Source organism: Metopolophium dirhodum, chromosome 4 (genome assembly GCF_019925205.1).
Source record: "Metopolophium dirhodum isolate CAU chromosome 4, ASM1992520v1, whole genome shotgun sequence".
Lineage (NCBI taxonomy): Eukaryota > Metazoa > Arthropoda > Insecta > Hemiptera > Aphididae > Metopolophium > Metopolophium dirhodum.
This window is the reverse complement of record NC_083563.1, coordinates 26,430,680-26,451,079: the sequence shown is the minus strand read 5'-3', so window position 1 is coordinate 26,451,079 and position 20,400 is coordinate 26,430,680. Positions and strand designations below refer to the sequence as shown.

Sequence of the window (20,400 nt, the reverse complement as noted above, 5' to 3'; positions counted from 1 at the left end):
ACAGTATGAAATAGTACATAGTCTGAATGTGCATTAAACATAATTAGACGTTCGTGAAAAGTCGATCACTTTGAGGCAGTTTCAGTTCGCGGTAGCTGTAAATGTTTCTTTGATAATGTTTTTTTACAATCCAACTTAAATAAAAACACTGTGATAAAATATTTTACCAGTTATACTATTATTTATTATAATACCAACGGGAATATTTTATCGCTCAATGGAAGTAAGTACATACTATAAAGTATATTATTTTTAGTAAAAATTATTTTACTATACAAATAGGAATGTATATAATATTATCGAATACTTAAAACTAAACTATTAATTAAGGTAAATACTTAAATTTATTTATAAAATACAAATAATTTCATTAAGTAATTTCGGTGTCAATTATCATATATTGTTTCAAAAAAAAAAAAAAACTACCTACTAAATTAGTAAAATTAATTGTATTCTTACTTAAAATATTTATATTCAACTATACCACAATAATATGACATTTTTAAAATTTTAAAATAATTACCTAGTTATTTCTTTTAATAAAAAAAAAAAAATAAGACGAAACTTGGATGTTATGTTTTAAAAAAAATAATAACTTGATACAATATATAATGGTATGTTTTGATTTATAAATGGCAAATAACGTTGATACAATGTATTGTGTATATACTATACATACATACCTAGTTTTAAAAATAACTCATTTAGAAAAAAGACTAACAACCAACATATTATAAGTACAATTATTAGATTAATTTCAAACGTTTTTAATTACTTCAATAATATATTAAACGTATTTTTATCAATATTATTACATAAAATGTTAAAATTAAAGTCTTATATGATTAAATAAAATAAATTATTTCAATTGGTATACATTTTAAAATAGTTTAAAATTTAAAAACGTTAAACATTTATAATACATTAATATTAAAAAATAATATTATTAGTTCAGTTTTATAAGCAATTTTAATTTCTTTAATACCTACAACATATGAGAAATATTGTTTTAAATTATGAAGATTTTTGACCAAAACTAACATACAACAAACAAAAATATTCAAATATTTTAAGTGCCTATAAACAACTTAAAATCATTAAAACATGTAATATCATTGCATATAGAAAATCATATTTAAGAAATAGTGGAATTTTTCAATTCTTTACTAGTAATATTTTTAATTTACAAAAATTAACAAAAAACGTTTGATAATAAATCGTCGTTTTATGCAATGTCATCAAAATCTAAGTTTTAATCGTTCATGAAAAATGGATGCTAATTTTTTTTTTATACACAATCTTTGGGTGTAAAAATTGAATCCTTAACTCCAAAATAATTTACAAATTTTATGAATTATTCAAATGTAGTAAATATTTTTATTTAAAATTATTATAAATATTTGATATTTTTTAATTATTGTAAGCACAATTTATGTTAAATCTTCTACTAAATAGTAAGTTTTTGACAAAAAAAAAAATTTATAAATAATTGGTGAATAATTCAGGTCTTCTCTATTAATTTATTAACTACAGCAAAAACAATATTTATTTTGTCAAAATCTAGTTTTGCGCAAATATTCCCATATTTCCCAATTTTTTTTCCTAAAAATTATTTTAAAAAGTATTTGTAGTTTTTAGTTTTAACGCTCAAAGTATTAACCCGGTCCAATTTAATACCATAAACTATCTTCAATGTTTAAGATTTATTTTAATAACTCAAAAATTACTAGTTCAAATGTTGATTTATATGCTTAACGTTTTTTAAAAATCATTTGATTAACAATCTACACCAATTATAGTTTAAAAAGAAAGTCAGTACTGCTATGAGATACTCCTAAAATTAAAAAAAAAAATTTTAATATCAGACAATTGGCTATAATACACAAAGGTTATTAGGTATATAGTTATATTTGCTATTTTTATATATTATTAATTAAAAATTAAAAATTAAGTATTTTAATATTATCAAAAATCTAAAAAAAAGAATTAAATAAGCATTATTAATGAATAAAACCCCCTTTTACATTTTTATATTATATATTATTATCCTTTAAAAATTATAATTTATAGATGTTTTCACAATTTTAGAAGTTTCTCTTGGCCCCTGTAGCAGATTACTCTTTTTTCATCAAATTGGATCCACATTTTTCTACTGTAAGTCGTTAAACGGAAGATTTTTTTATTGAAATGTCGATGCATAAAATCGAAATTTGAATGATTTTATTCTGGGTTATTAATCTTAATTCACGAAAGATAGTTTTATTAGTTTACATAAAATATAAAAGAAAAGAAAAGATTTGTATGGTACTTATAAATTATACTAAGACAATTTATTCAAATTTAAAAAATGTAGTTAATTAATATTAATAATTATAATTTTCAAATCATCAAAGCCCATACTAAATTCTAAAATTATAATCATAGATTATTAATCTATTATCCTTAGCACTTGATAAATATTATGTGGACAGAAATTGTGTCCCCAAATATACTACGATATTTTATGACATAAAATAAATACATTATTATATTTTTTTTTATTATATATTAAATTATTAGTATTGTTCAAAAAAAAAATAACGTTATTATGATATGGCCAACGTGGGAGAGGAGGTAGCCTTTACGTAGTGTAAATCTACCTTCGATCCGTAAGTGGTATAAATGTATAATTTATTCGTTCCACAAACCTCTAAAATGCCAACCATTTTACGGATTCATGAATAGTTTTTGTTGATACTTTTAAATTTTAGTTTTAAGTTACATTCTTACTGATTTTAGGTAGAATCAATTATTTTATAGTATGTTTTATTTTATAATATATAAATAGTTAACATGTCTATGGACCAGCAAAACAATTAATTGTTTTTGAAAACTTAATACTTATTTAAAAATAATATTCTTATTAATATAAATATTTGATTTTCAGAAACAAAAATGGTTATTCTTAACGTTATTATTGACCTATGCGTTAGCCGAGCACGGCAAAAAGTCATCTAATAGTAAGCAGATCGATAATGCAGAAGAGTCCACAGAATCAAAACCACCAGAAAAACGTGGTTTAAATAATGTGCTCGGATATGGCCGAGGAACTAATTCACATTCGTCGCCGGAAAGTTCGGACTATTCGGGGTATACATTTGGTGATAACAATGGTCGAGGTGGAAACGAAGGGGATAGTGAACAGCTATCTGCAAACAATGAAAACCACAACAATGGTAATAACGGTTTCAGTCACTTCTTTTTCGAAAGGGGCGTTCCCGATAACGGAGGCAATGCTCAAGGGTCCAATACAGGCCATGATGACCATCATAGCTCAATAGGCGGAAGAAATGCCAACCATGGTTGGATGGCCAGTTTCTTTAACGAAGGGAAACCTGATATTTCTGGCAGAGGGCACTTTTTCACTCCAGGTAATGCCGGCGGCGGTGAACAACATGGCTTTGGTGGTTCACAGCAAGCATTTCAAGGGTACGGAAATGGCGGAGAAAATGTCGATGCACACGAATCAACCAACAACGACGGCTATAGGAGCAACATCGGTGGTTATGGTGGAGGTGGTTTTGGGGGCGGTGGACACGGAGGAGGTAGCGGACATGGAGGAGGCGGAGGGGGAGGAGGAGGCGGATACGGAGGAGGAGGTGGATACGGAGGAGGAGGTGGACATGGAGGTGGTGGATTTGGAGCAGGTAGATTTGGATCAGGCGGTCATGGCTACGGACATGGAGGACACGTCAGGACAGTGTATGTGACAAAAGAAGTACCAGTTCCGTATCCAGTTCACGTGGAAAAAAAAGTTCTCTACCCCGTCCGAGTACCGTACGAAAAACCCGTGCCGTATCCCGTCCACAGACCATATCCGGTACACATCGAGAAACAAGTGCCCTACCCGGTCAGAGTACACGTACCGCAACCATACCCTGTAACGGTGGAGAAACACGTACCATTTCCGGTAAAAGTGCACGTGGAGAAGCCTGTGGCGGTGCACATACCAAGGCCTTATCCAGTATACATCGAGAAAAAAGTACCAGTAGCTGTAGACCATCCAGTCCCGTATCCCGTGAAAATACCTATAGACCGTCCCGTGCCCATACACATACCGGTAGATAAGCCAATACCGTATCCAGTGGAAAGAAAAATACCATATCCCGTCAAAGTACCGGTTGACAGGCCGTATCCGGTCCACGTACCCAAACCATATCCCGTGCACGTTGACAGGCCAGTACCGTATCCGGTCAAAGTCCCGGTCAAAGTACCAGTTAAAGTGCCCGTTCCGTACCCAGTGGAAGTTAAAGTCCCAGTTCACATACCGGTGCACACCCAATCGCAGCATGGTTACGGTAACGAGCCAACAAAATACAACCATCAACAACAACATCAACAACAACAACAACAACAACATCAACATCAACAACAACAACAACAACAACAACAACAACAACCACACCATGACTCGTATAGGCAAGGTGGGCTACTAAATCAAGAGAGTTCGTCGGACACTACCGGATTCGGTACTGCATTCGTAAACAATTACGACAACGGTTTTACCTCGTTCGGTAGTGGCCAAGATCAAGGGACGCCAGACGCCTATGGTGGTAATGAAGACTACGGATCTTCACATGGATGATCCGTGTGAAATTTACCAATTTATAAACCATAGTAAGTGACATTTGCTGCCATTTTATCGAGCTCATTGCGCTCAACGCAATTGAGCATAATTTAGACTTGTATAACAATGTAATAATAATATAATAGGTAGGTACATACTAAACATACCAATAAAAATAATATTTGAACACATTATTGTCATATCAGTTATACATTTTACTATAATATTATAATAGTCTTTAGCATAATAATTGAATAATAATAATATTTTGCTAGTGTTTGTAGATATTGTCGCGGTATCTAATACCTATACGAAAGCCCACTTATAAGTTATAATATTATCATTTATCAATGCGTTCAGTGGTCCACAATATCACCCCAACCTTGAATTTCCTAAAGGTTTACTCTAGAAATATATTTTATTCGGCGTGTGCCAGCGGACCGCCGACTCGACGGTTTTCAATTCCTTATCGTACAGATACAATATAAATGCGGAAAAAAAATTCGTAAGTTGAAAAATCTGTATAGGCCCAACGCGACAAAATATAATATATGGATGTCAGTCGGTCTGTTCCGGCGTGTAAAATGAGCTCCATTATTTATTTAGCAATCCCCGCACACGCAATCCCGCGTATCCGTGTTTTCCTATTTGCAGTACCGGTGTTACAGCGTAGATCGCGAAAAATGCCAGAAGACCAATTACTGATTATTTCGGTTGTTATAACATTTTTTGAAAACTAAAATGAATTCCACTTTCGTTTCCCGTCCGGTGTCGCGGAGTGTACACGCGTATTTTAACAATACAACGACAACAACGACATACCGAATTATAGAAGAAGAAACCGAAACCGTCCGTTGTCCGTATGCGGTTTTCCCCCCGACTGCCAGAATATATAACGACCACCTGTATATAACATAGTGCATACCGACAAAATCGTCGCCTGTTGACAAAACTATACGGTATAGTTCTATTAAATAGGTATTTGATATTCGCAAATACATTATAATATTATGTTCATTATTATTATTACTATTATTATTGTTATGATTACGAAATTATCACATTGAGCGACAGGTATATTGTCGACGTTATATAGTGAAACTACGCCGCGAAAATACGAAATACCGTAACCATGTTATAATATAAAATACAGGTACTTAATCATGTAAGTGTAACTATCATTTAAAATTATACACATGGGTACTTACCCAATATAAGGAATGTTGGCGGGCACGTGATATTTTGATCCCGGATCGAAATCTGTTTCGGACCGGAGTACTGGAGGCTTGACACCGCCAAGTCGTTCTCTAAATAATTTTTTAAAAAAAACCACACTGTCAATTTTTAAAGTTATTTTTTTTTAGTCTGAATTATAAAAATGATAATGAATATAGAATATTATGGATTGTTTTCAAAACAATTATAGGTAAATTATATAAATACCTATCTATTACAAATGGATAATATTGTATTTTAATCGAACATAGTTTTTAATAGTATTTAGTTCTAAGATAATCGATATTAATCAATACCTAAGTATTTTGTATACTTAAAATGCATTTAAAAATATGACTATTCTTCAAAAAATATATTTTAATAATTTGCCTAATCATTGTTATATTATTATACTCACTTATTTAAAATAACTTCTTATAGTCTTATACCATATCACATACCAACATATATGTTAAGCCATTTATTTATCTTTAGTCAAGACAAAAAATACTAATAATGCTAAGACCATAATGATTCATATTTCATATTCTATTTATAGTTTATATACCAAAATTTAACTTTATCACGAAATACATTGTAATTTAAACATAGACAGTCAGTCATCACAGATAATAATATTATCATGCCTTTTGAAATGTTTACATAAAATTTTGTTATAAACACAATATACACGTAATGATTATAGTATCAAAATATACAAAATTATTTGATTTTCTGATAGTTAAATAATATCAGCGTACATAAACAGCTGACAGCTGCTACCTACCACATCGATATTAAAAATGTATACGGAGTAAAAATAAATATGAAATTGGATGCGTTAATAATTATTGTTCATTTGTAATTTGAATTTAGAATACTCGTACAACATTAATAAAATATTTAAAACTTCTAGAGTATCTACCTACCTACGGATAATACTAGCATTTAATAAAATGTTTGTGTATAACATAGTTTAACAGATTATAAAAATATAATCTGAACGTAATAATATGTTTATATTATAATTTTTTTTTATTAGGTTTTTTTCTAAGGCTTTGACGACTGAGGTCATTAGCCTGCATAATATATATTATAGATAATTATATAGAAGTAATTAATATACATAAAATGTGTACTTTATATTACTATAATATGATATAGTCGGTACTGTATCTCCATAATATACTATATCATACTTTATATGTACACAAACTATAGTCATTGTTCATATCAAACATTTTAAGTTAACAAAAAAAGATTTCGAACTTGTATTAGTACACCTATTGTAATTAATATTATTTTAAAATAAACGTTCGAGAATGAAATTTAAATTTTTATATAATATAGTTAGATTTTAAAATGAATAAATTATCAACTACCTATACTCTAACCTTGATATTTATATTTAACTTAATAAAACTATATCATGTGAATTATGAATTTTAAATTATCATTGATTGAAATATTATAATGAATCTTTCTATAAGTACAATAAATTAAATTTAAGTATTATATTATATTATATTACACAAAGATATAGGTACTAGGTAGCAGGTAAGTATAAAATATTATATAAAGTCATATTTTTGAGCAATGAGAATGGCTTATACTATTACCTACATCATAGTTATTATTTTGAAACATAGCCATTTATAAATTTGTAATATTACATACCTACTTATATGATATGGTAAATAGGTACCTATAAAAAACTAATAGCTTTTCTACTCATGTCAAAATCATAATATATTGTTAAAAATGTATTTATTTTTAACTATTTGTAAGCCAATTATTATAATCAACCATTATACATTTTGTAAGTATATTTTATATTTTATATTATTATCAATATGAACCGAATTACCAGTTTCTGGAATTCGAGTATAAACAATATTAGGTACCAAGGTCATTAATATTTATTATATATTAATATAATTAATAATAGGTAAAATAATAGTACAAGCATTTTTATGCCATATGGCTATATGAAAATAATATTGACACATTATATTTTATTCTAACGAAAGAAGTTTAATTGCAAAATAGGTATCTATCAAGCCATCAAGGACAGTAAGACACTGTAATAGTGTATTAATTATATCAACCGATAAATATATAAACTGTAGCCAGTAAAAATGTCCAAATTAAGAACGGAAACGGACAAAATTTCCAGGAATAAATGTCAAAAGTATTCAGACACAAAAATGGATTTGAGAAAAAATTAGAGAATGACAATTTAGTAGATATATTATTATCTACCTACATTTTAAACAACTAGTTTTAAATAACTAACATTCTTGAAAATTAATAATCCAAAGTCATCCGTGTGTTTTCAAAAATGTAGTCATAATTATTATTTTATACGTTGGATAAAAATTCATAATAATATGTACAACACATAGACGGTAGGTACACATACGAATTTCATAATTTTGTTTCGTCGAAATAAAATTACAACTGTAGGTGCAATATTTTCATCGCCTATGATAAACGAAATTATTTTACCACTTTGTTTACGACATTATACGACACTTAGATCAAATATCTAAGATAATGCTTTAGAAACACAATCCGGAAAACCAGCACACATTTAGGAAACGCAAGACGTCATCGTGTCTTATTACTCTGTGAAGTTAGATTAGGCGCACTGTCGTATTTCTCGAGTTGCATTTTAAATGTTGAATGACTAAAGTAATATTGTCGAATAATAATAATAATAAATTATATCTTGATTGTTACTCACACACACACATAATTCAACACAATTTTAAACTTTATACTCGCTGATGTTGTACAAAACGTGTCTGATTTAACTGTGAAGCTGTTGTAAAAACTAATCGTACACATGAAGTATTGAAAATACGTGATTCGGATAGAATATTTTTCATAAAATATAATAGAATTTATGATATTTCCACTAAAATTTGCTATGTACGTACGATTTGTATAGAAAAATGTTCAGATTAACACAACAGAATTAAATATTTAATCATACAATTAAATGCTTTCATTATAATTAATTATTAATTAACAGAAAACAGTTGTGACGATTTAAACACAAATTAAAAAAAAAAATTCTAATGATATCTGCAAGCATGTTACACCATCAGAAAGTGGCAACACTGTACATTTTAAATCCGACTAGAAAATACTGATTATCGAGACTCTAAACGAGCTCTCGCTGAAAATCGATTTCAGTGAGACCCCGAATAGGGTCTCAATAATCCTAGTAATATTTTTGAGAACCCAAATAGATTCTCAAAATCGATTTTAAGTTACTTGAAAAAAAACCGTGGCGGTCAACCTGTTAATTTGATTTTCGACTTCTCGAAACCGTTATTACGGAAATAACGGTAAATGCTTTAACGCAAGTAAATTGCATATACAGAACGCCTGAGGTGGCGGAAAGAAAATCAACTTTGAACAACTATTGTATTTTACGTAATGGATTTAAGATCAACTTGATAATAATATATTGATAACATTGATTAATTTGAACATTTGATTATTTAAATACATAATATTATATGTAATGCGTATAAATTAATCTCATTAATTTAAATTTTAAATTATGATACAATTAATATTCATTAATGGGCATTTTTAACTGGACATTATAACCTAAAGACTCACATAAACATAGGTAGGTACCTACATTTCTTTAAATTCTACCTACATATTAGGTATGGAAATGCACTGTAATTGTAACTACCCATAATTTATAATTTGAATCGTATTACAATTTACAAATTATCATGATCTAATTGTTATACTTATACTATATCTAATAGCTAATACTCACTATCCCTAGTCACTACTCACTACATAAACAACAATATGATAATTTAAACAGGTCCAACGTGCATACTGGCACTATACTTTTTAGTAAATATTATCGTTAAATATGTCATTTACCGTAAATCCCACCAATGGCAATTGTATCTCTCCTTGTGCGTGGTCCCTTTGAATATATCCCACCGCCATAAGTCGAGTGCCAAGCTGAAAGGCAAAAATGTAAGCTTGTCCATCGCCAATCCAAACAAATAGTTTATGTTATGGGGAATGTCATCAACAGAGTTCAATATCAGTCCCAACGTTTGCAAATGCTTTGGGGTTGACACAGAGAGCGATATTGCCTCGCTTAGAGCTTCGTGGAATCCTTTAAAAACCAAAAATGATTTTGTATAATATTTTATTATTTATGATGTAAATAAATGTAATAAATATACCTGGATTAGCACCATCACGATACACCTTTGGTTGTTTTTTGTAATTCAAAAAATATTGTACATGAGCCATTTCATGATGAACAGTGATAAAATCTTTCATATTAACTTGGGTGCACATTTTAATCCTAAAAAATATATCAAACTTATAATATAGCACATAACAAAATCAAAAAATCAAACATCACAAAATTTACTTTTTACAATATTGAATTAGTTACTTATTAAGGGCTTATAAATCAATATGCTTTAACATATGCACTGTACTTGTAGCATTCAACGTTCATAGTTAATACGTAATTAATATAATTATCAACATACTATTGTCTATTCGTCAGTAATAGTTTAATTCTTGTTTTATTTTGTTCAAATTATTCCAAAATAAAATGCCCCAACTTTAAATTTGACAATAATAAGTTTTAACTAATAAGTAATGAACCAAGGCTGGGCAAGTTAACGATTTATTTAACTCGTTAAGTTAAAAGTTACTTGTATTTTTTTTCGTTAACTTGTTAAGTTAAAAGTTAACTTTGAAAAAAAAAAGTAACTTAACCTAGAGTAAAGTTAAAATTTGCTAATTTGCAAAAATAAAAAATTCCAGACATAATATAGTTTATTAGATAGTTTTTTCTTTACGCTCAAGAAAATTACTGGGGAAATTTAAAATGATACATCAAAAAAAAACATTCAAAATTTGCATTATTCTTCGGACGAAAATTAACTTAATTTAGATATTTTTGAAGTAAAATTAACTTGAAGTTAACACGTTAATTTTGAAAAATAGTAACTTATTAAGTTAAAAGTTAATTTGAAAAAAAAAGTAACGAGTTAATTAACTTAACGTTTTAACTTAATTTTAACTTTTAACTCGTTAATGCCCAGCCTTACTAATAACCATCTATAAGTACCTAATATTTAATATTAAAATTATTCTATTAAAATGTTAAATGTTTAAAAACCTGAAAAATTCATTGTTTACAAAAGTGAAAACTTTTTATATAATATGTACAATTCTTTTTAATAACTAGTTTTTAAATGATTATAGTTTTTAAATTTTACACTATTTATACTTAAAAATTAATACTTTTTAAGTTCTTTAACAAGAATTGTATTAATATACATTTTACCACATACTTTTTAGAATTTAAGATATAATTTTAACAAAGTTGTATTACTGATGTAATAATATTATTCTGTACATTGTTTAGATACTAAGCTTTTAATTATCATCATCATCTAAACTTACTTGATTTTAACAATATTAAATAATAATGTACGAAACAGTTTCAAGATTAAATTCATCTCCTAAATATTGTTTATTATAAATGATTATATCTGAAAACATAATGTATTTATAATGGGTAAATTTTATGTACTAGGTAGTAGGTACCTATGCCACTAAAAAGAACAAAAAAGTACATTTTAAAAAAGATAAAATTCTTTTAAAATAATTAGTGTCCTTAGGTAAATAAAAATTTGCCTTGTACCTACCTCCCACAATAGTATATTGTATACCTTTATAACTACTGTGTTATATATTATTATCATCGTACATAAAAATCATAATATTCTAATAATTATAAAAATTAGAGGTTACCCCGTTATAAATAAATTATGTGCAGTATTTAAAATAATGAATTTTCTATAAGTATTGTTTTTTTCCTTTTTAAATCTTTACTTTGAAGAAATTTTTATATATTTTATAATTTTCATACATTTTTTTATCGATTAGAAGATTTACATTTTTTACTTTTATTTCACAATTTGTATGGTTATATTTATTATATTTCCTAGTTGTTTGATGTTTCTGAACATTTCAATTGGGTCATTTATGGATAAAATTAATGAAAGCCTAACATTATATATTTTCCAGATATAAATATTAACCTATAGTCTTGTCTGTTGCAAAAATCCCAAGCAGAAGGTTGACAAATTATAGGCTGTCCTGGAAGTTCCTCTACGACTGAATTGGCCCAAAAAGATTGAGGCATTGAACTCATATTTAACGATATGAAAAATTCTTCTGCCACTCTAAACATTGCAGCTGGTGTGTATCCCTGTGAGTAAATAATACATAATATATTGCTTTGGAACATTTATTTCATACTTTTTCTGTTAATAGTAATATTATAATACGATGTATACAATCCGTTAACAAAATTAGTACACACCTGTTTGATCATTTGTGGTGTGACATCCAAATAATTTTTTCCCGGATACGGTATGGTCAAGTCTAAAATATTTTCCCAAGACTGACCCCACATGTTTCCTAAAGACCATAGTATATATATAAGAAAAAAAATAAAAATTATAAAACAAATTACAACACATAAAATTATATAGTATTACAACCTAAGACATGTGCTGGCAATGGTGCTTCTCGACTTATTCTCTCGGGCCCGTAGAGATCACGTAACTTCTTTCTGACGTAGGCATGGAGTTGTTCGTATAGCGGTTTTATTTGTTCCCAAGCGTCTTCCAATTCAAACCTCATCGAGGGTGATTCGTAGGGAAATTTCCACATTTCAGACGCATCTGATACATCTATAGATAATACATAAGTAGTAAAACATAACTCAATCAAGTATTCAAGAGTGGCTGGAAACATTATTCAAAACCAGAAACGTACTGTTTAACAAAGCTGCTTGATTGCTAACATCTACTAGCTGTTCAAACATGTCTCTGACTTTTTGTCCTGTTCTTCTCCTCCATTCAATCCAAGTGTGCTGTAGTTCGTTCCAATCTCGACTCCGAGACATTATCATGTTCAAGTCTAGAGCAAAAAAATCATTCGAATGTAACTACCTATGTATTCCGTAACAGTTTACATAATCGTATCCAAAATATCACTATTATTTCAAACACATACCTGGGTCTAACCTGAGACCACATTTCAACGGTTCGTCGAAAGCGCAAACAGAAGCGCTATTATAAACAGCTAACATGTCGTTTATTAGCCGGTTGTACTGAAAAAAAAATAAACGAAATATTAATCGTTATTATACGTGATTTGCATAATATTACGTTTAGAAATAAGTACCCACTGAAAAATAAATGTATGTAAATGAACGGAATTTACTGTATTTGTAATGAGATTCAAAAAATTATCATGTCTTTTGTTAGGAAAAAAAACCCAAACCAAGTCAATGATAAAATAGAATTGTAAGTATTTTGGAAAACTGTTTCACTTTAACAGAAGTTCATTAAACTTAATATAACTGCGCACTATATATCATTATGTAATTATAATATTCTTACTCGGCTTAGTTGTTCTTGTGGTAGTGCAGCAGGTCCTGGCATTGACAAAAACTTGAGCTGCCTTCTTAGGTTGGGATCGATGACATTGTCCAGATTCAATCTTGTCATTATAGAAAATACTTTTCGTTGAAATTCTGAATACAACAATTGTTGCTCCAACTGCAACATTTTTCAATTTATATTTCACGGATTAATAAAATGTAGGTATATACATGAAATATTGTAAATATTTTATTTGGGTAGAATAATTCTTAAAAATATAATTATTTATAATTTGTACTCAAATTCTCTGTGAATTTACTATTTGCATAAAAAAATATGCAGATTTTCTATAATTTAACATAATTAAATTTAACTGTAAACTAGTTAATAATATTGTTTCAAATAATCTATTTAACAATGTTAATTTAATGTCACGCCATCTCGAAAACCGTTATAATGGAAACAACGATAAATGTTAAAATGCAAGTAAATTGCATACACATAACGCCTGGTAAATGAAAAGAAATTCATTGCGGAACAACAATTGTTACAGTAATTATTACTGTTATAACTTATATAATGCATTTATAAGAACAGGTTACAACATAATAATATCTTGATAACATTGACTAATTGAATATTTAAATAAACGTCATCTCAATAATATCTCATTTAATTATATTTTAATTTATATTATGATACAGATATTTATTGAGTGACTTGGCGTGGCGTGGTAGTTGCATTCAGTCACAAAACGTGTTCTGAGTGCAAGCACTGGCGTGTTACTACCGGTGTTACTAGTTCCCGGATGGGTGACCATCTGGATTTTTAGTGATAAATCCTTGCCACACATACACACACGTGTTCTAATCCAACTGTATTTCCCTCCACCCTCACCTACAAACAGCTAATGGCCATAGTATCCAGGCTTAAGACAAAAAAAAAACTTTAATGAAAATAAAATTCATTGACGATTTAATAATTTATCCAAATAGCACAATACAAAAAAAATATATTACAAATCTCTACTAAAAATGTTCAATATTTATATAGGTACCTATAACCGCATCAGTATAATCTTGTTTAATATATAATTTTTGTACCCGCCAATTTCAAATTTCCTTGATAATAAGAATATATATGTATTAAGTTCTGAAGAATTTTAATCAGATAATTTTTTTATAGGTCCTCTCCCTCCCACGCGTTCGCAAAATCACGTCAATTATGTTTAAAAATATTTAAGACACTGACCGGAAACATTACCTATACATAATTATACTATATTATACTATTGTACGACATATTGTACATTATATTATCCTGAACGTTTTAGAAAGATAATCGTTGATCATAATATACTAAATGTCTAAATGCACAACATAATATTATCATGTATATGTCGTACATATATTTTATACAACGAAACGCTTTGGTATAATGTCTATATTATAATCTCTCGTATACCTATACGACGGGGAAGACAATATCTATTATAATATATAGGTAGGTACCTACATACATTATGATATTTACACACTCCTACAACTACAACTGTGACGTAGTAGGTAAATGATACGCAACTATTCGGACCACGCGAGAACGGATATTACCAACTATATACTATAGGTACCTAACCTAACCTATGATATACGTCAGTCCAAACACAGATTTCATATATATCGTCAAGGCTGACCACGGGGTTCCCGTGCGATTTTGGTCGAGATTCACATACCTCTGGTCTCACGCTTATGGGACGAACAATGCGCCGCCGTCGTAGCGGATAAAACGGAATAATAATATTTTCTAATCGTTACGCCACGGACGATGAGAGCTAATTTGATTTTGTAATTTCACGTAGGTAGGTATATGTATTACTGTATATGTATTACTAGGCGTATACTATACGTACCATGCGCCTATAGTATATTGTACGCTAGAAGGGACGAGTGAAATATTATTATAATAATATTATCATGTCAGGTAGGTACGACGAAATCGTAATCCTCATTTAGCATTCACCTTAAAAAAGTCACAGGACGTCGCCAATTGGACGACGTCGGGTGTGAGATAATAGAAACGAAATATGACGTGCGCACGCGTTCGTATATAATTTAATAGTTATTGTGTAAAATACGAAACGAGGATTGGCCAGACATTCGCGTAACAAAAACGGTGGATCAAACTATATTTTTTACACATGCACGAAACCCCACGCCATATTTTTAACACAGATTCCTGATCATCGAATTATTATGTAGAAAAAAAAATATATCAATAGACTTATGTATTTGCATGTAAACCGGCCATATAGTCGGGTGTTCAATGCGTTTTGTCGCACAACCAACCTCCGGAGAAGTAAAAAATTGTTGAGACGATACTGCCAGCATATAATAATAATATTATTATAATAGACTTAGGATTTTTCTATAGCGTTTGATATACGTAAAACTCGTCGAAGGACTCGGAGCCCAATTAGAAGACAATGTCACCCTTATTATTGTTACAATATGTAAAGAGTAAATCGTAAAAAAAAATTGCGATACTTCAAAAAAAAATATGTACGCCTAACATGTAATAAACTCTGTCGTACGTGGTATCAAATATTTTTATGTGTGTAAAATACAATTTGATCATGTTTTAAAAAAACATGCAAAAAAAACGTTATAAGTAATATTATTTGTCGTTTCTTTTATAATATTATAATATTTTAGTATAGTATATATATATAGGGCACTCGCGCACAACAATGTCAAGGTTGTGCGTATAAATACGTTAGTCATGCATATCCGTCCGACTGAATAATTGTCGGTCGGTTGTGTAGTGTTGTAAACAAATTTTGAATTACCGCGCCAAAAGCGTCGTGGAAAAATAAAAATAACCACAAATCGTGTAGTTTTACCCGAGAAATCGCTGGACGTGAGTAGGTTTTACAAACGCGATGCGGCGACGACCTTCTCATTCGGCGGTAGCTCGAGCGCGATATTATTCGCTTCTGGTCACCACCACAAAGTTTTATTGTTCAAATATAATTGTAGAAGTAACATATCGTAGATAACCTTATTAATAATAAAAAAAAAACCACCGTCGCCGTAGTTTACAATTTCAATTATCGCAAATGTGTGATCAGTATACATATACCTAAACCTAGGTAATAATATACGATCTTGCGTGCGTCCTCCAATCGTCCATAAATCCCAATTAGCGTATACGTACGATCGAGTTCCATAAAATATTTATAAACGATATCTAACTGATACGATGTGAAAATTCGAGTTTGGACGTGTTGTAAAGTTACGATTCGACTGCATTATAATATTATGATTATATTAATAATTATTAATACCTACATAAAGAAAACATTATCACGTGCTTATTATAATTATTTTAATAAAATGTATATATCATGGAAATATGCAATGTATGTAAAACATATTTTGTGTTTTTGAGTATTTAACATTGCGGAGAATATTATTCAAAATTATCTCAAAACGCAGTTTTTTTAGTTGGGTATTAAACTTGCATTATTTTGATGGTTCGACGTATCGGTTATTTGAAAATATTATTTATCTTGTTATTATATCAAACGTGCTATTTATTACTATATCTTACGATCATTATTTGAGACTTGACAACCTACTCAGTAGTTGATGTATATGTAAGAAGTACCTTATAAAGTAGTAAACCTGAACATGATATTATAAAAAGTTAACATTTAAAAATATTGAGGGAAAGAACAACAATTTATTTTTAATTTACCTATTATAATTTATAAGTAATGAGAACCTAAATTACAAGTCAGGATTTAGTATAAGATCAAGAAATAGTGTTTTAATGAAGTGATAAATTCATATTAGTATAGTAATTATTATTTTTATCAAGGGGCTCGGGGCCAGTTTTCACATTTTCCGAAATTTTTTAAAATTTTAAAATCATATTTCATATTTTAGTTTCAACTTTAATTATAATACTTTTCCGATAATATACTACCCAATGCCTATTTAAGGGATGGGGGGAGATATAACGTATTATATAAAAAAAAATGACTTCTCAGTCCTTGTACAATTGTCAGTTTTTGATAACTATTTTTTTATCTGAAAGAATAAACACAGGCCGCATTGAACTCCGAATGTTTATTGTACCTAGGTATTTAAAATAATGGTATGATATAATTTGTAAAAATAAGTTAACAATTGAATTATTTTTTGAAGACATATTAGAAGACACATAGCTTGAGATTAGAATATTGAATATCGAATGAGGCCTATAAAATATTACCCTCTACTAGTTAAAAAAAAATTATCAAATTTGGTTGGTTCTATAGAACATGATCATTATTCCCATAGAGGGTATTTTTGTGGACAAAATACATTCACACTGTTCTATATAAAAAATAAATAATGAAATTAACCTATACTAAATGCATAATCCTCATAAATCATAATATATTAAACTATTATGTATAAATGTAAGTAGGTAAGTAATAATATTACTAATATTAAAATTGGAAACTATAAATATTGTCACGAGTATTTGAAAAATTAATTCAATAATATTTATCTATATGACTATAATACGTACTAAAATAAATAATAACCAATTGTAATTGATAATTCTAATGTATCCAACATTTTAAGATATTGCGAAAATATGATTTTTTTTAAATTAAATCGAATAAGGTACCTTGCATATTATTATTTTAAGATAGTGTATTAAAAATTAATAATTCCTAAATTTTGAACTATCAATATGAGTCCTATAAGTTTATAATGCATCATTACCAAACTATTTTAATTTAAAATAAAGGTTTGAAAAAAGTATATAATATATAACATTATGTAAGTACCAAATAATTGTCTGTACTTACCTAATATTTTTATTCAAATAAATTCATAACCAACGTTTTTACTAGACCTGTTCCGCACATAGGTAAACATTTGTTTTTAAATTGTCAGCAAAAAGTTCTATAATTTATGATAATCACCTACTCACGGTGTAATGAGATATATTGAATTACCTATATAGTAAGTAATAATTGTCATAATCGTGCCGTAAAAAAAAAATCAGTATACAAGTTTTCCTATATTAATATAAATATCTATGCAATTGCAGGAGGTGAAATTGGTAATAAATCTGTTATACGTATATAATAATCTACAAAATAAACGTCAAATTATTATTATTATTATCAAATTATTTTTAGATTCCCTAGTGTAATATAACATGACTTGTTATTAATTTATTATAAGAATTTGATGTATTACAATAGCCTCGGTATAGATAGTATATCAGATATCAGTGGTGTAGTATTATAATTGGTTACAAGCAATAAGCATCTGCAAGTAACCGCATATTATTCGATTATTCGTCAAAAATATCTCGTCGCCAACGTAGGAATCCAAACTACAAATTTAAAAAAAAATGTATATAATACCCAACTGTTAGCAAGTGGTACGTAACTATTATAAAATATTATTATGCTAGAAATACAGATACCGTGGCATACGCATAATTGTAACGATAAAAGCTCTAAGTAATCGCAACAGATAACCTACCGCTCTTATTTGCGTTCCCTCATTGACGTTTGTCTCGAAATCCCATTGCGCCTGCACGTTGAGGTTGCACTGTTGCGATCCGGCCACGTCGAGCTGTTGCAGCAATTGCCGGATGTTGCTGTTGGACAGCGTCAGAGGTCCCTGTTGAATCGGGGGTGTCGGTATAGGTGACACTCGCGGATCGGTTCGGGACGTAAACCTACCGGAAGTCTCGAAATTCTGTTCAGGTTCGTCGGTAGTGAACTTCCGGCCACTCCGCTGGAATCCTTGCTGTTGCTGCTGCTGCTGCTGCTGTCGCTGTTGCTGTTGGAATATCCCGTCAAAACCGGTCCGCGGTTGCTGATCCACCTGTTGCTGCTGCACAGAGTACCTGCGCCAGAAGTCAAGCTTAGAATATTGTAACCGATATATTGTACATTAATTGAATATAAATAAATACAATGTGAGATGGAGGGGTAGGCAAGATCTAATTCGTAACAATCGACTTAAAATCCAAAATTTGGTTTTCGTCTATATAGATTGTATTTAATTTACATTTATAGAAAGCAATAACATAAATGTATATAATATTATGTACGAAATGCGAAATAGAAGTTACACTGCAGCGTAACTCTTCTCTTTTGTAAAGATCGATCACGTTTTCAAAAATATTTGCAAAGTATTCATAATATATTAATAATAAATATTCAGTGTTAAATATATGTATTGTCATAGGTACTGTTTGTAAATTCACAGGATATAACATTGTATCGTACGAACCTGTTAAACGCGTCCTGCAGGATGCGACGTCGGTCTTGTAGATCTCCGCCAGCCAGAAAATAATCGTTGGGATCCAAGAATTTGTCGTCCACCCGGTCGGCCTGGCATCGGACCAGCCTCGCGACCGAAAGGATTGTCGCCGAAACGACAAAGATCGTCGCCAAGGCGTTCATGTTATATCGCCGGTGGAAAACCCGACGAAAATCGACTGCTGCGATTATACGATACAGTTTTTTTTTTACCAAGTGAAGTTCCCAAGTAAACGATTGCGAAGGGTTCTCTCGTTTTCTATTATATTTTGTAAACGTGATTGTCGGCGAAAAGGAACGTTTTCAGAAAAAAAGTCGGGACATTCGGAACGATACAAACTCCGTCACACAAAACCGAACTAACTACGCGACCACGGCGATGTTCGGACTGTTGGCAGACAAATCGTGCGCGTTGCATATATGAGGCGGCCTAATGAGTCGTACGTAGGTACTGATAACGACGGCGACGACGACGAGGAGACTTGAACGCCGCCGCCGCCGCCGGGCTTCCTAATAATAATAATAATAATAATAGTAATAAAACAACGGTTTGGCGTAGGTGGGGAAACGATATGTGTATTATACATACAAGACGATTCTCCGCAGGACGGCGGCGCGCCGTGTCGAAAGTTCGCCTTGAACCGCATAATAGCATAATATAATAGTCAACGAGATCTGCCGACGAGAAGTGGCTCTTTTTTTTTATTAGTTGCTTGTCTTTCAAAACACAACACGCGAAGACATAATAATATTATATTGTAATAAAAAAA

General features: G+C 29.9%; 2 protein-coding genes across 2 annotated transcripts in view; one reads left to right on the top strand and one right to left on the bottom strand.

Annotated features, from left to right (window-relative positions):
• LOC132943841 (angiotensin-converting enzyme-like) overlaps positions 1-20,091 on the bottom strand; it is a 41,556-nt gene extending 21,465 nt beyond the window's left edge. The window contains exons 1-11 of the mRNA XM_061012966.1: positions 19,602-20,091; positions 18,843-19,212; positions 13,309-13,467; positions 12,920-13,016; positions 12,680-12,823; positions 12,403-12,594; positions 12,222-12,319; positions 11,938-12,107; positions 10,054-10,178; positions 9,740-9,983; positions 5,815-5,913 (exon numbers count right to left, since the gene is read on the bottom strand). Of these exons, the coding sequence (XP_060868949.1) occupies positions 5,815-5,913; positions 9,740-9,983; positions 10,054-10,178; positions 11,938-12,107; positions 12,222-12,319; positions 12,403-12,594; positions 12,680-12,823; positions 12,920-13,016; positions 13,309-13,467; positions 18,843-19,212; positions 19,602-19,774 (1,871 nt within the window). The 5' untranslated portion in view covers positions 19,775-20,091. The remainder of the gene's footprint in view (positions 1-5,814; positions 5,914-9,739; positions 9,984-10,053; positions 10,179-11,937; positions 12,108-12,221; positions 12,320-12,402; positions 12,595-12,679; positions 12,824-12,919; positions 13,017-13,308; positions 13,468-18,842; positions 19,213-19,601) is intronic.
• LOC132943843 (uncharacterized) lies at positions 18-4,797 on the top strand. The gene is made up of 2 exons (XM_061012968.1): positions 18-223; positions 2,927-4,797. The coding sequence occupies exons 1-2, from the start codon at positions 218-220 to the stop codon at positions 4,622-4,624; spliced, it is 1,704 nt and encodes a 567-aa protein (XP_060868951.1). The 5' UTR covers positions 18-217; the 3' UTR covers positions 4,625-4,797.
• Positions 20,092-20,400: the final 309 nt, after the last annotated feature.